This window comes from Trachemys scripta, chromosome 3 (genome assembly GCF_013100865.1).
Source record: "Trachemys scripta elegans isolate TJP31775 chromosome 3, CAS_Tse_1.0, whole genome shotgun sequence".
Taxonomy (NCBI): domain Eukaryota; kingdom Metazoa; phylum Chordata; order Testudines; family Emydidae; genus Trachemys; species Trachemys scripta.
The window spans coordinates 148,291,192-148,307,501 of record NC_048300.1 but is presented as its reverse complement, the minus strand read 5'-3'; the positions used below and the strand labels follow the sequence as shown (position 1 = coordinate 148,307,501).

Below are 16,310 nucleotides of genomic sequence, written 5' to 3'. Positions count from 1 at the left end.
GAAACCAACACACTTGAGCCACTCCTGAGATCCTGCTGCTCTTTACTATATGGAAACATGGAATAAAAGAGACTTATTATGTTCAAAACACATTGAGAGACTTTGGATGAGCAGTGTGGGGTATCAGTGGTCACTGAGCAGCTAGACTAAGAATATGTGCTGGGAACTATGGAAAACTTATCTGGTATCAGGCAGAAGCAAGACTCTCATCCAAGTGAAAAGCAGAAAGACAGGGGAAGGTTGTTGTGCTAGTGATAACTCATCAAATGTCTCAACCTGGGTTTCCTATTCCATCAGTCTAGAGAAGACACCAGTCTCCCTATTGAACAGAAATCAAAGTTTCAGTTTGCATAAGGGATCCACTGTCACATTGTAGCGAGTTACAAAAGTTTTCAAAGGACATGTAAAAGAAATTACTAACTTTAAACTTTATTTGCTCCTCAAAGTTCAATCCTGGGCAGAAAAATCATGATTGAGAGAACAGATTTGCCACTCCTACACTGGTAGGATTGCTTTGAGAAAATTGTAAAAGGCACCTGTGGGCTGTTTATCCTATTGAAGATACTAAGAGTATAAATCCTTGGATTGGAGTGAGAATTTACATTTATATTTTAAACAAAATGTTTTTATAGCATTGCCTGTTGGGAAATCACTCCTTGCTTTGGCTTAAACAAACATGCAGGGTGAAATTCTAGCTCCATTGAAGTCAATGGGAATTTTGCCATTTATTTAAATAGGGTCAAGGTTTCACTTTCAGTTGAAGTCAGGAAGATTAGGGCACTCTATACTTTTTAGATGGTACCTGTTACATTCTATGGGAGTTTTGCCATGAACATCAATAAGAGCAGGCTGAGGACCTAAGTTTGTAACAGAAATTGGATTGGGGGGGTGGGGGGGCAGTTGTCCAATTTTTGAGCCTCCGTGAGTGTTACATTTAACTACAGTAAGAAGAGAATTCATTCCCACAACTTATTGCATTGAGCTTCTGCAAATGTGAGGGTGATGGGAGGAAAATGTAATGGTATTTAATGTTGTGTGATTCTTTGTGCTCCAAGCTATTACTCATCTCTTCCCATGTTTCCGCTCAGAGCCTTGCTGGTTTCACTACAGAATGGAGCTGAAAATTCACCTTTCCCAACCCAGTGCTTTTTCTGTCCTTTTTCATTTGCAGGAATTCACACTCTCTCACTCTCTCTCTCTCTCAGCTGTTTTTACACAAACCACCAACACCCTTCTCACAAACTCCAATTATAGACTGAAATTCCCAAGCAATTATGTAGCTGTTCCTAGATCACACAGTGGTCAGTATGAACCCTTCAGTGTTTGATTCATAAATTGGTTTGCAAACAGGATTGGTTCACAGTAGTGAAAATTCAGAAAGCTCTGACATTACAAGCACAGGATAAAAACCTTTAGATGTAACACATTTTATTTTCGGGTCAGGTGCTGTTGAACATCTTTATTAATGACCTGGATGTAGATACAGAAAGCATACAGATCAAGTTTTTGGATGACACAAAGCTGGGGGAGAGCGTTGCCAATACTTTGGAGGATAGAGCTAAAATTCAGAGGGATCTCAATAAATTGGAGAACTGTGCTATAGACAACAAAATGAAATTCAACCAAGACAAATGTAAGGTGCTTCACTTAGGGAAGAAAAACCAAATGCACAAATACAGAATGGGGGGAAATGGCTTAGCAGCAGCACTGCTGAAAAAGATCTGAGATTTGTGATAGATCACAGCTTCAACATGAGTCAGCAATGTGATGCTGTTGCAGAAAAAGCAAAAGCAATTTTCAGTTGCATTAACAGCAGTATAGCATGCCAGTCACGGCAGGTGACAGTACTGCTCTACTCAGCACTGATTAGGCCTCAGCTGGAGTACTGTGTCTGATTTTGGTCACCAATGTATAGAAAGGATGTGGAGAAACTGGAAAGGATCCAGAGTTGAGTGACAGAAATGATCAAAGGGATGGAATGCAAACCATATTAGCAAAGGCTGAAGGAACTGGGTATGTTTAGTTTGGAAAAGAGGAGATTAAGGGGGACATGATAGTGGTCTTCAGATACTTGAAAGGCTGCCATAAAAAATATGGTGAAAAGTTGTTCTCTTTTGCCACAGAGAGCAGGACAAGAGGCAATGGGTTCAAACTACAGCATAGCAGATTTAGATTAACTCTCAGGAAAAACTTCCTAACTATAAGGACAGTAGGACAATGGAACAGATGCCTAGGGAGGTTGTGGAAGCTCCTTCACTGAAAGTTTTCAAAAGGAGGCTGGATAGCCATCTGTCTTGGATGGTTTAGACACAACAAATCCTGCATCCTGGGCTTAGACTAGATGACCCTTGTGGTTCCTTCTAACCCTATGATTCTATTATTTTATTTTTATACTCTAACTAATGTTACTGATAGGCAAATACTTGTATGACTGAAAGAAAATCAGAGATTTATTTTCACTTCTCTCTTCACAATCAAAACAAAAAGAGTATAAAAGTAAAATATGGCATGCTAAGGTGGGGGGGGGGGTGATCCGCAATTTTTGAAGTCATCCCTCAATGCTAGATTTCTGTAGTTCTAACTGTATCCCTGTATACAACTTTGCTGTTATGAGTTGGCTCTCTAAAGGTATTTCAGGTATTTAAAGATATGGCATTTGGAAAGTTGTAGATAGTCAATTCGTTTGTATAAGAGTCTGTGCGCATATGTGCACATACTTGAGAATGTGTACATGTCTGTTTATACATATATACACACATGCATAATGTAGATCACAGATTATTGAAGAACAAGAGCCTAATAACAGACTTCAAATTTTCAAATGGAAGAAATCAGCATAAGGCAAACGAAATTCAATCACTAAAATCCTCAAGCAGTTACCAGGTCCTTATACAGTATAACACCAGTAAGCGCTTAATATGAGGCACATGGGTTTAAGATACATAGGGTCTAATCTTGAAAAGTACTAAGGACTTGCAACTTCCATTGATACCTTTTGGAGTTGCTGGTCCTTAGCAACACTCAGGATGTGTGCAGTACAATTGAATATTGGTGAAAATGACTCATCCTGATTGTCATCGGATTCATTGGACAATCTGATTCTAGTGCAGTAGTGTTATAAAGCATCTGAGAAATATGATACAAATATATTTAAGAAGTCTATCTTGTATCACAGAGGCTACAAGCAACAAATTATTATCTATTCTTCCTTCCCTTTCTTACCAGCAGATTTGTATGTGATTGACAGAGAATGAGGGGGAGGAGTTTCCTTCAGCTTTGCATTCTGGATTCCTGTTTACTCTTGCAACTCTGAGTCCTCTTTTTCCAATACCCACAAATGTACAGGAGAAGGTGCATTTAGTGCATGAGCTATTTACAGCCCACACAGACAGTGTCTGTCACCCACCATGATGCTTTTGACATCTAAAAGCAGAAACTACAAAGTCACTCCACAAACTGAGCTGGCCATCCCCACCCCCGCCCAACACCATGAATTTCTATCAGAAATCTAAAAAACGACATCCTTAAGTGCCCTGAGCTCCACAGATTGGATTTTCAAACTTGACTGAAACCCTGTGGATGTGCCATGTTGTAGTTTTTAAAAAGGAAGTCCTACTTTGGTAAAACCACATAATGAAAAGCAGTTAAGGGGTTTATTGGGTGGAAATTTCTTCATTGCTTTCCCATAAAGTCAGATGAGGTCTGACAATCAGAAGAGGGTGATATTTTTAATATCAAGTAGATGGAGCAACATGGAAATTCTGATTCAGAGCCTAAAAGAGGCTTCATCTTCCATTAGCATTCTTTGATCAAATATCTTCAATATCATTTTAAACACTATTTTTCTTGCCTGAGTTTTCTCAAAATAATAAATAAGTAGATCACAAAATGACATTGGTATGTATGTGTTACATTATTTTAGCTACTGTGCTCAACCAATGGACTTTCCAATTTATTCAAGTACCTTTTCTCAGAGTAAGGTTAAGGATTCAGATATCAAGTAATTTACCACTTACTAATTATTAGTGAGGATGGATTTGTCAATCCATAATCTTCTTTTGATACATTCCAATGTATCCATCTTTGGCACATATAGAAACTTCAAAAGAGCCCCTAGACAATTTCACAGACACCACAGAAATTTCTAGAGGTAAATAAAACATTTTATTTGTACAAATCATAATTTGGTGCACTAAATAACAAGAAAATAATATTCTAGTGTTCCGTGCATCACAGTTTAGTTCTTTCATCTCAGCCATACAGACGGAGCCCATCTGCTTGAAGTAACCTATAGTATTTTCAGTTTTTTCAAGACATTATTATAAATATATGCACTTTTCTGAAGTTTTTGGGACTTTGTTGGCTATTTCAGGAGTTTAAAAGAATTGTCCTTATCATTTGTTGTCTACTATATTTCACATTTTGAAAAGAAACCTCACACTTTCTTTTTTTAATCTTTAGTATAACATACAAACAGATCAGTACAGAAGTTGTGATAACGTCTCTGCCAAATCATCAGATAGTGATGTGAGTGATGTGTCAGCCATTTCCCGTACCAGCAGTGCCTCACGCCTCAGCAGCACAAGCTTTATGTCAGAGCAATCTGAGCGCCCTAGGGGCAGAATCAGGTGAGTTTATGATGCTATTTTAAATGTATAAAATTTTCTGGTTTAGTGTAAAAATAAAATATAAGAATAAAAATAAAACAAGAAATATAAATATTTATGATCTTTATAATAGAATATGTTTAAAATATCATATATATATAAACACACACACACACACATAAACATACACGTGATCATCCTAAGTCTTTTGTGAAATGAACATATTTTTCCACCTTGGCATCCAGCCATTTAAACAGGTAAACAAAAAATTCAGACAGGGCAACAACAAATTTTTATATTTGTGCAAGGAGAAATCCAAACTTGGAGCAAGTTGGAAATTAGTACTTTAAAGCTCCGATCCAGCAAAGCACTTAAGTGGCACTACTTACATGCTTAAAGTTGCACATGTGCTTAAATGCTATGGTGGACTGGGGCCTAATTCCTTAGTTTGTGTTGCCACAGAGGTCTTGATGCTGCCCAGATGCCCATACCGCCCTCTGTGCAATATCATGGCCAAAGGGCCTATTTCTATTAAGATCAAAGGCAGCTGAGAGAACTGTCTACCTAACAGGATCAGGGTTATTAGAGAGGAAAGTCAACCAGCTATAGTTTAAAGGGAAATTACATGGCCATCAAACAACTACATAAGTGAAGGGCTGTTTCTTGAGGTTGTGTAAAGGAAAAAAATTGTTCTTCAGAGTGCGTATAAATGGTAATATATCAGTTTGCTGCCCATAGTACTGTTGCTGCACTTTGCATGTTCCATAAAATGATTTAATTTTGCACAAAAAAACAATCGAAACGCAAATTAAAAATCATTAAATGTTGCCAGATTTACCTCTTTATTTTACCAATAAATCAATATGTTTGGTTAGCTTTTTCTCTCAGTGTGTCTTTGTTGTGAGTGTACATGTGCATTTGGGAACGTGCAAACGCACAATGCCCCCTGCAGATAGGGAGGATTTTAGATGTAGCTGTGTAGTCTTAAGCATCAGTAATCTGCTTTGCTGTGTTTTGGCCATAATTTAATCTCATTACTATACAAATAGGACTTGTCCAGAAGTATTGATAAATTCTTTCAGTTGTTAGGTTTCCACTTTGCGGAGTTCATGTGGCAATCTAATCAGTGGTTCTATTTCCTTTCATTTTATTCGATTTTTTCAAACACAGATCTCTTTGTAGTATTTTTATAACTACAAGTGCTAGAGCACTTTGGAAAACAAACCTTTAGTTTTCCCCAGCTTCTCCTGGGGGTGGGGCTAAATTCTGCTCACCTTTCTCGTGCAAGTAATTTCACTGGAGCCCATTGACTCCATTGTGACTTTTTGCTTACATAATATGAGTGGAGATTGGATCTGTTTAAGGAGACTAATTTTTACTTCCAGAAGCTGGTTTTCTTTCACAGTAGATTTTTTAAAATCTGATTACCTTTTTTGTAAATCTGTGATTTTAAGAGCCAGATTTAACTATTTGAGATTACTTGGGGTGCAAGGTACTATTCAACATAGGGTAGTAGAATGTGGCCCTAAATGAGGAATAAACTTGGCTTCCTTATATTTACTTTCAGTCAGTGTCTCTTTTAGATTTCTGAACAACAAGTGTATCAATGGGATATGAATACACCTTTTGGTACAATAGGAATTGCACCTCTACCCCGATATAATGCAACCCGATATAACACGAATTCAGATATAACGCGGTAAAGCAGCGCTCCGGGTGGGCGGGGCTGTGCACTCTGGTGGATCAAAGCAAGTTTGATATAACGCGGTTTCACCAATAACGCAGTAAGGTATTTTGGCTCCCGAGGACAGCGTTATATCAGGGTGGAGGTGTATAGGACAGGTTCATGCTATATTGAGCATGATTTGAATCTGAACCTGAGATTATTTTTAAACTAAACCCTTTTGATGTACACACTGGTATATAACCAGAAATTGTCTGAGGAATAAATTATTATGTTAATATTATTGTTTTCATTATTTACATGTTAATGTTTTCCTTTCCTAATTCAAATGAAGGAGCACAGTCCTGGTTGGTTATGCTTGTGAAGCTATAGGGCATGTGAATAAGAATATTATTTCTATATCTCAAAAATTATAGCCAACATGTTGTGGTATTGATTAGTTAAGATCTATTTTCAGTTGAAAAAATTAATAAAGTCTAAAATATCTTGCAAACATTGCATTTCCAACTTCCATAGAGCTCCTCACTACGGGGTTTGATCCAGCTGCACTGAAATCACTGGGAGCATTATGGTGTGCGTTCACCTTTAGCGCCCCCTTTCATGTCAGGAAGTGCCATTGCAGGGATTCTTCCTCTCTAGTAACCCTCCTGTGTCTTGGTTCTATAATGGTCTGCTCCTTCTCTGACGTAGCATGCCGGCCAGTCCCCTTGTGGGGCTAACCAAAAACAAATCTCAACTCAAAATAGCTACCTGGTGTTAAAGTCCATAATATAAGCACTAGTCCTTCTTAGTGATCCAGGAAATATTGACCTCTGACCATGCCCAAGTTCCTTTGGGTAGGGCAGGGAGATGGAGCCTTCCTTGTCCAGGCTTCACCCAGAACTGGGCTCTTCTTATATTATAGTACAATGAGCAAAACATAAAATCATTATAAGGCAACTATAATTATAGTGTTGTTCAGTAAAAAATATAGAATTTTTTTAAAAGCGTTTGAAAAAAATATTCTTAATCTGAACTGCTATTCTTCCAAACTGAGAATCAGATCTTCAGTATCTTGCACTCCTGAAACTCTCATTAAAATTAGTGGGAGGTATCAGAGGAAAATTCTGGCTCCACTGACTTGAGCAGGGCAGGATTTCATGCCAGAATTGCAGGATCGGACATTATGATTAGACTGAATTTTGTGATATTATCTATAATTATCACCCTTTTACCCTCTTCAACTCTTTGAGCCCAATCCTACAAGAATTTGCGCACATGACTAACTTTCCTGAGGTTAGCAAACCTATTCATTTTAGTGAGACTGCTCCCATGATTAAAGTTATTCACATGCACAAGTCTTTGCAGAGTCAGGTCCTTATTCATGTGAATGTTCCTTGTGCATATAAGCTCAATGAAGTCAATGAGACCAGTCACATGAGTAAATGTTGCAGGATCAGACACTTACTACTTAATTATTAATATTTTTAGAACAAACTGTATCACTTTTTCAGACTTTCCTCTTTCTCACATACTAATAATGAATCAGATCCTATGGTATGAAATCTTTAAAATTAAATAACCCATAATTCCTTTTCAGATGTAACTTACAGTTGGTTACTGTAGTCATTCAAAAAGTGTTTCTTACTGAAATTTAAAGTCATTTTAATTTAATGTTGAAAAGTGTTTCATCAGGTGAATCTAGAGTTAGCATCTGTAGTTCATTATTTTCAATTTGAGTTGTCTACATTTAATTTTGCATGCCTGCATGTTATGACTATGGAAAGGTCAAAGTCCTTAGAGATCTGCAAAAATGATGGCAAAAGAGAAAGAAGGATATCATGGGAATTAGATGACCAAACGGGGCAGAGTGAAAAGAAATTGGATATGGAAGACAAGAAAAAGAGAAGGCATTCTGTTGCTGATTTGAGGTAAAGGTTAGCTTCCTGTCCTCATGTGTGTCTCCTAGCTGCCAGCTCCTTCTAGTTTTACTAGTTCAGCAGCCTGTGTGCTATACAAACCAACATTTTATGTGCAAAGCTTGCTTATCAAATGGAAGAGCAGAGGAAACCCATCCAAACCACGTTCCCACCCCCACCTTCATCAGTTAACATAATTTGCATCAACTTCTTCCCAGCGGCCATGTAAAGTGTGTTTTTGTAATGTTGTGTATGAAGGTAGAAAGTATAACACATCTAAATGATGTGAATGTAAGCATGAAGGAGGGAGGGGAATTTACAAATACAGGGGATGCCAACTGATTTTAGAGAGAATGTAGCAAATTAGATTGAAGTAATAACTTTAGTTAATATTAATAACTAATAGTTGTATGAAATGAATATTGATAACCCCTTTTTGACTGAGCCAGGGAGCATTAGCTTACTAATGTAATACTGAGTTCTTTTCACAGTATACTTTTTACCTTAGACAATTCTTTCAAATCAAGACACTTTTCGTTATTTTAAATCAAGTTTATTCAACCACTGCAGACAATTTATATAATCAGCAGTTGAAAGAGGATCTGTGAATCAAGTCTGAATGCACAAGATATTCTAGTCATATAAGAAATATTAAATACAGTCTTACAAGCAATTTATGTAGATTATGATTAAGGGTAAGCAACAGTATAACAATAATTCTTTACAATAGACAACAATCAGATATCAGATTTCTTCCAGTACCTCTAATTCTCAAAGGAAAAGGGGTTATTCTTCATCTAAAGGTACTGCATGACTATTTGAACATTCAAAGGTAAAATCAAATGATTATGCATACATACACTCTGAGTATGAATGCCTCAGATTCAGAGAGCTCTTAAATTCAGTAGCTTCTTCAAAGGGAGGAGACATTAGTCCCTAGATAGTTTAAACATTAGTTTAAAAGGATGGATTTTAAAATATCAAAATGCTTTAAAATACTCCTTTTCGGGTTTCTCTTAAGCCAATCTCCTTGTTCTTGTAAAGAAAAATCTTTTAGATGAAATTATTCTTAGCTCTGAATTCCAGCTTCCTAAGGTCTCACAAGAATTAGCAACGATCCTGCAAGTTAACTTTTAAGATACTTATTTTAATCAAACTAAAGTTTTTAACTGTCTTGAAGTGAATTCTCACTACTCTTCCTTGTATAACCCTTTGATGAGGCGAGAGACTGTCCAAGGTGTGGCAATTCTGGCTCTATGGATTCTGGAGCTCTTATTGGGTTCAGTGTCATCTCTAAAGGTTCCCATGGGATCTTAGCTTGTAAGTCCTTTTTCTGTGAGACAGTTTGGAGGGGAGCAGCCTACTGGATGCTTGTCAGATGAAAGCGCTGTTTTATACACAGGTTTTGTACCACTTTAACTATAAGGGCCTGTCTACATGGCAAGTTACCATGTGCCAAGCCAGGATGTGGTTCTACAGCTCACCAGCTTGCTGTGCAGCACGATCCTGTGTTGACTCTGTTACAGCACAGGTAAAGTCCCAGAGTGCGGCTTGGTGTACAAAGCTTTCAAGTATTATTCCAAGCTGCACTTGGGAATTTTCACTATACTGTAGCAATATTAGCATGGGACTGCATGAGCGTTGTAGATTCACACCATGGCTTTCTGCACAGTAATTTCCTGGGTAGCTAAACTCTAACAGATTAGACAATTAAACTTACACTTACCAAAATAAGTTATACCAGTGGAAGCACCTTTATAATGGTATAACTGTGTCCACAGTAGGGGGTTATACTGCTTTAACGACATCTGTTTTCTAAATTGATCTGGCTTTTTATCTGGATAGAACTAAACCTTTCCATTCCTCATTTTGTCTATTTGTTTCATATGTGGACTGAATGAAGGGGCAAGCAGCCTCTTCACAGACAAAGGTAATTACAAATCTGTATATTGACTTTGTATTATAATATCCAGTATCATGATAGCATATGAAGTAGCCCAGGCTACACCTTCTCAAGCAGTATGAGCTCATTCCACAAAATCTCAGGCAATGTCAATGGCATTTCTAAGTGACATTCCTATATTAGAGATTTGGAGGGCGACCTTTTGGACCCGTGTGCATACTTTGCAAACCATTACGCCATTACAGCTGCATCCAGATCAGATGGAAATTTGGGAAGGCAATCCTTCAGTCCTTCTTTAAATGGACTCAGAGCCTCACCTCCTGCGAGTACTTGCATGGAAGCCATCTGCATGGAATACAAGGCTGCATCTACTAGAGGAAGAAAAAATGCTTACCTACTTGTAACTGTTGTTCTTCAATATATGATGCAGACATGGGTTCCACAACCCACCCTCTGTCCCCTCTGTATCAGAGTCTGTTCTTCTGACATTCAGTACAAAGGAACTGAGGTGGTCAGAGTAGCTCAGCCCCTATATGGCCAGGGACAGGGGCTAGGCAAAGTTCTCTGGTGCATGGGGCCGCTGCATCACATCTCAAAGAACAACAGTTACAGGTAGTTAAAACTTTTTTTCTGCCTCCACCAGGTAGCCTGGGCCAGGCCCGCTGCACCAAAACCAACTTTTGAACCAAACAATCACAGCTTTCTTAAAGCCTTACTTACAAGCATTCCCCTTGGGTGCACAGGAGCCAATAGGCTTATGCTGCAACTTTCTGTCCAACAAATCAGCCACAGCACACAGCCCCCCAAGACAGGGAAAGGAGGGTTACAATTCTTAAAGGGGCCAAGTGTTTTCTTTCCCTTGCTAGCCAAGACAAAGCCCCCCACATCTGAGTCTGCAGACGGATTGGGGGTGATACTCTGGTTTCAGGTCACTGAGAAATGACCTGAGTGCTGACTGGCTGGCATTACACTTTTGGACAGGAAAGAGGAGTGAAAATTCACTCCGAAAAAATAAAACAGGGAGTGCAAGGATAGAACGGTCTATTCCTGTGTATCATGGGTGTGAACATTCATTGTCGTCAACGGGTAGAAGAGATAAAAATATTATTAATAGCAAAACAGGGCCTTCTATAAGAACTACTTGTGTGAGTAAGAGTTGCAATATCTTTTAATACATAGTTGATATCTAGGCCCCTATATGTAATGGATGTGGCAACTTAGTCAATGTCTAGATTTTTGCATTTAGGTGTGCGTTGTTTCAGTTCCCCATTTTGTTTCATACTGTTTATTATACAGTTCTCATATATAAAATGCTCTGTGAGCCTGATCGTGCACCATGGCAGTCAGTAGGGCTGTCACTCCAATTTGAACATGGATCAGATTCAGTGGGAATGGGATCAGGCCTCCAGGAGCAATCTTATCTGATAAGATGTAACCACAATTGGACTCATTGATTTGGAAATAGTTTTTCCCTTTTGGTTTTCTGCCCGCCCGTTGGGTGCTAGTGCTGTACTGCAATTAGTACAACAGGAATACTGCATTACAAAGCCTCAACATCTAAATTTCTCCTCAGGCTATGCCAGCCAAGGAAAACATAATGAACCAAAGGCATTTAAATATTTTTAAATTGATGAGGTTTTGCACTGTGTAGGTTTCAGAGTGGTAGCCGTGTTAGTCTGTATCAGCAAAAAGAAGGAGGAGTACTTGTGGCACCTTAGAGACTAACAATCATGCATCTGATGAAGTGGGCTTTAGCCCACGAAAGCTTATGCCCAAATAAATTTCTTAGTCTCTAAGGTACCACAAGTACTCCTGTTCTTTGTACTGTATAGTTTCACATTAATTACAAAGGTAATTACAAATCTGTATATTGACTTTGTATTATAATATCCTGATACACTATGGCTGTAGTTAATATTTTTCTCTGTGATTAATATAGAATAATTAAAATCTAAAACCTTTTAAATTTTTATTACAGGGACTTGTAGACAGCAATAGTAGAAGTGATAACAAAAGGAAGCTGTTATGAGAGTTTGTGAAAGCTGTTAAATTATTTATAAAGCAAACAAAAACAAATAATCGCTGGTGGGGAAAGGGAATAAATCCACAGTCATGTTCAAACTGGAGTGACATTTTCAATGCATGGTCTAAGGTATTTGCCATCCACACCCACACCAACATATAAGTGGGAGTAATAGTACTAAAATCCTGAGTAGTGTTATTGGCTAATGGGGACCCATCAGTATCACATTTGGGCTCAATCCTGCATCCTTTGTACATCTGGATTTCACTGGGAGTTTGAACCACAACCAGAAAAATCAGGATTGGGCCCATTATATTAGCAACAGTATTCATCATTTAGATACTGTACTTCAGCACAGCAGGAACCATAGACTGAAAATGCAAGAGCTGGGCCAATTCCTACATATATGTGTACAGATTCTCAGTTTTTTACAGACTATCTTTTCTAGTGATGCTACATGCCCTCATCTCAGACTACTGTCAGTTGAACTGGGGGCTCTCAGTACCTCATAGTATATAAAATCATGAGTGATGTGGAGAAAGTAAATAAGGAAAAGTTATTTACTTATTCCCATAATACAAGAACTAGGGGTCACCAAATGAAATTAATAGGCATCAGGTTTAAAACAAATAAAAGGAAGTTCTTCTTCACACAGCGCACAGTCAACTTGTGGAACTCTTTACCTGAGGAGGTTGTGAAGGCTAGGACTATAACAGCATTTAAAAGAGAACTGGATAAATTCATGGAGGTTAAGTCCATTAATGGCTATCAGGAGTAAGGAATGGTGTCCCTAGACTCTGTTTGTCAGAGGGTGGAGATGGATGGCAGGAGAGAGATCACTTGATGGTTACCTCTTAGGTTCACTCCCTCTTGGGCACCTGGCATTGGCCACTGTTGGTAGATAGGATACTGGGCTAGATGGACCTTTGGTCTGATCCAGTACGGTCGTTCTTATGTTCTTACATAGTACAAGCTCAGGATCTTGAAGGTTCGTGATTTTTCTATCAATTAGGCCTTGATTCAGCAAGAGATGTGCTTAACATTGCATTAAATACATGAGTGGTCCCAGTGAAGTAATTAAGTATGTTCTCTGGTACATTGCTGGATCAGGATTTCAATAACTCCATTTGCAGGTTTGTGAAATACATGCCAGAACTTCTCAAAATGTATACTTTATAACTATATTCTTTTGCTGAAATACCTCTGAAAAATATTCTGTTTTAGTAGAAAATTCAGGGTGATAAATGTACTCTACAGGTAAAAAATCACACTACATTTAAAGATTACATTGGTTCTTGACCTAGAGACTTGTGCATTAATCTGTGTTATTAATACTATTATAGAAATTGATAATTTTTTACTTTAACACATTTCACCTATGGTATTTTTGCTTTATATAAAGGATTATATCTGTACCAAACTGGTATCTTATACAAGATGGAAAAGTCCTGGGTCTAGAAAAATACACTTATTTTCTTTATTTGACCCAGGGTCCTTAGAGTTACAATCTGTTTGTTACAGCAATTGAACTTTTATTATATATTTTGTACAAAGCAGATTTCAGTAACCAATACATCTTTTAAACATAGCACAAAATCAAATAGTATAAAAGATAAAACAAACTAAAGTTAGGAAAACTGCCTTTTAAAATACATATAAACACTCTTGGGGGGTCATAAACAGTTTTATGACCAAGGAGGTGTTATCTTCCTGAATCTTAGCTAACTTTTGGATGACAGAAAGAAGCCTTCTGTAATTTCTTTGATTAGCTTGAACATTTTATAGCATAACCAACTAAAGTATAGACAAGTATTGTTACATTTTCAAGCATCCTGGTTATAACATATTTGTAGATATATATTTTAATATTCAGTAAAGGACCGAACAAGTTTGTAATGGCCTAACATTATGAAAATAAGTTATAATAATGTTATTCATATTATTTTTGCATCAATATTGAGGTCTCTCTACCACACCTTGCTCAGTATGCTCGCTTCCATAAGTGGCAAAAATAAGCTTCTTTTCTATTCTGTTCATAGGACCACAGCAGATGTTAGTATTAATGTGTGGTTCATTCCTCTTTTGAGGACTCTGGGTGTTTGAAGGATGGTCCAGTTGCAAATGTAATATATGTGTCACCTGTAACATGGATATCATGTTGCTGTCATATCAATAATAAGCATATCTTGGAACTTGCATTTGTTCTCAGATGCTACCAGTGTGGTGCTCTGCTTTCTCCTATGTTGATATCACTTGGCTGCATGCGTGTGTTCCCTCTGTGTGCTGCCCCAGCTTTGCACAAGTAGCTGACACAGCAGACCCAAAGAGAACCCCCAATAACCACAGAGTCTAGTAAGATGCAAAGTCACGTTGACTAGGTTTATTGCGACCTTGGACACAATTGCAGTTCCCCGTAGATTACTTAGTCTACCGGGCATACTATGAGAAAGTGCCTCTTGGCAATGGACCCGGCTCAGTGGCGGGACTTTCCACTGCCCCCGTGGCCGGACAAAGACACCACCCCAGGGATACATTCTTATACACAGGTACAAACAAGTTGCACATCACTCCTGACGTATTGAGGTGCAACCCCTCTACGTAGCAAGGTGCCGCCTCTCACCTTGTACAGATTGGTTCGATCAAAACAACTCTATCCATCATTTTACCCTTTTGCCCCTGTCATTGGGATGGGTCGGCCTGTTCCATGTTATTTGTGGAATGTTCCGGTATAGTGTATGTTCTGATATCTGGTGTCCAGTACCTTTTACGTATGTCTCTTTTTGCAGCATCAGCCCTTTCCTTGCCAGCTTCTGTGAGCAGGGCCTGCCTCTGGCTCACAGCTTAACTTTGCTTTATGTTAGCAAAGTCTTGACCATTTCTTTAGTTCAGGCCTCAGGCATCATACTGGGCCTTTATTAGGGCCTTCACTTACTACAGCATGCATTTCATGCATGCCATTTAGTGTTTAGATCTATGTCCTCTAATTTGAGCATGGACTACTGGCCTCATGATAGATCTGTCTCTAAATGGTATTACGTGTCAATTATACACAAGGGACCAGATCTTCTACTGTAAATTGGCATATTTCCATTGAGTTCTGTGGAGCTATGCAAATTAATATCAACTAAAGATTTGGCCCTTGATCCATATTCATTTCATTGTGTTGCTAATTTACACGATTGAATGAACCCAGATACAGGATTTCAATATGTGCATCAACAGAACTACATTTCAGAGTTCTCAGGCAGGCAGTACTACAGACCAGATAGTATATGTGCAGCAGTAATAAAACTGATACATACTGCTGGGTAAATATTCACATCTCTATCAGGTGAGATTTCATCTTGGACATGTTTAAGTCAATTCTTTTATTATAGGTTGGTATATTTCTTAGGATTCTGGACTGTGCTCCCATTAGCTATTTATCTTCATATTCTTACTGTCTTTCTATGAGCTTCTTTAGATTTGTGCTATACATGCTAGAACATTCATATTTTACTTAATTGTTAGGACTATAGGCAATGAGCTAAATATTGGGTCTTCTAGAGTCATAAATTAAGGTGATTTTACTAACTGTTTTAGTACCTATAGCTACCCTCAATGAAACCATACTCATTTATTCTCACAAAGCAAATTGGCATGGATTTGAGAATGTTATAGTAAAGTTATACATTTCTATTTTGGAGAATCTTTTCCTTCTGAATGATTATTTATATCCATGATGATGTGCAAATTCTCTGTTTCTATTTCTAAGCTTGTGCTTCTTCCAATTTACTTTTACTGAAGACCTGACTATTTCTCCCCATTCCCCATGCCAGGTAGTAGGCCCTGTAATTTTCTCTTACTTGGTATTTTACAAATTACCAGACTATCTCATTCAATTGTGAGTCTTCCACCAGGTCCATATTCTTCTCTTTACCAATCTACCATCCCACCACATTTGGGTTTTTTGTGTGTTTTTGAACTTGTTTTCTGCGTCTCAGCTTTCTACTGTTTCTGACATCACAACTGCGTACTGGAGGCTACTGCCTATGTTACTGTTCAATCTACTTGCTCCAATTTAGTTTACCTCCTCAGATAACAGACAACTGTTAATGACAGGTTTCAGAGTAGCAGCCGTGTTAGTCTGTATCCACAAAAAGAACAGGAGTACTTGTGGCACCTTAGAGACTAACAAATTTATTAGAGCATAAGC

At 38.1% G+C, this 16,310-nt stretch overlaps 1 protein-coding gene across 1 annotated transcript in view; it reads left to right on the top strand.

The window, feature by feature from the left end:
• Positions 1–16,310, top strand: part of RIMS1 (regulating synaptic membrane exocytosis 1) — a gene marked incomplete in the record, with an annotated part of 487,692 nt that overhangs the window by 388,165 nt on the left and 83,217 nt on the right. The window contains 2 exon segments of the mRNA XM_034766209.1: positions 4,462–4,628; positions 8,058–8,201. Coding sequence (XP_034622100.1) covers positions 4,462–4,628; positions 8,058–8,201 — 311 coding nt within the window.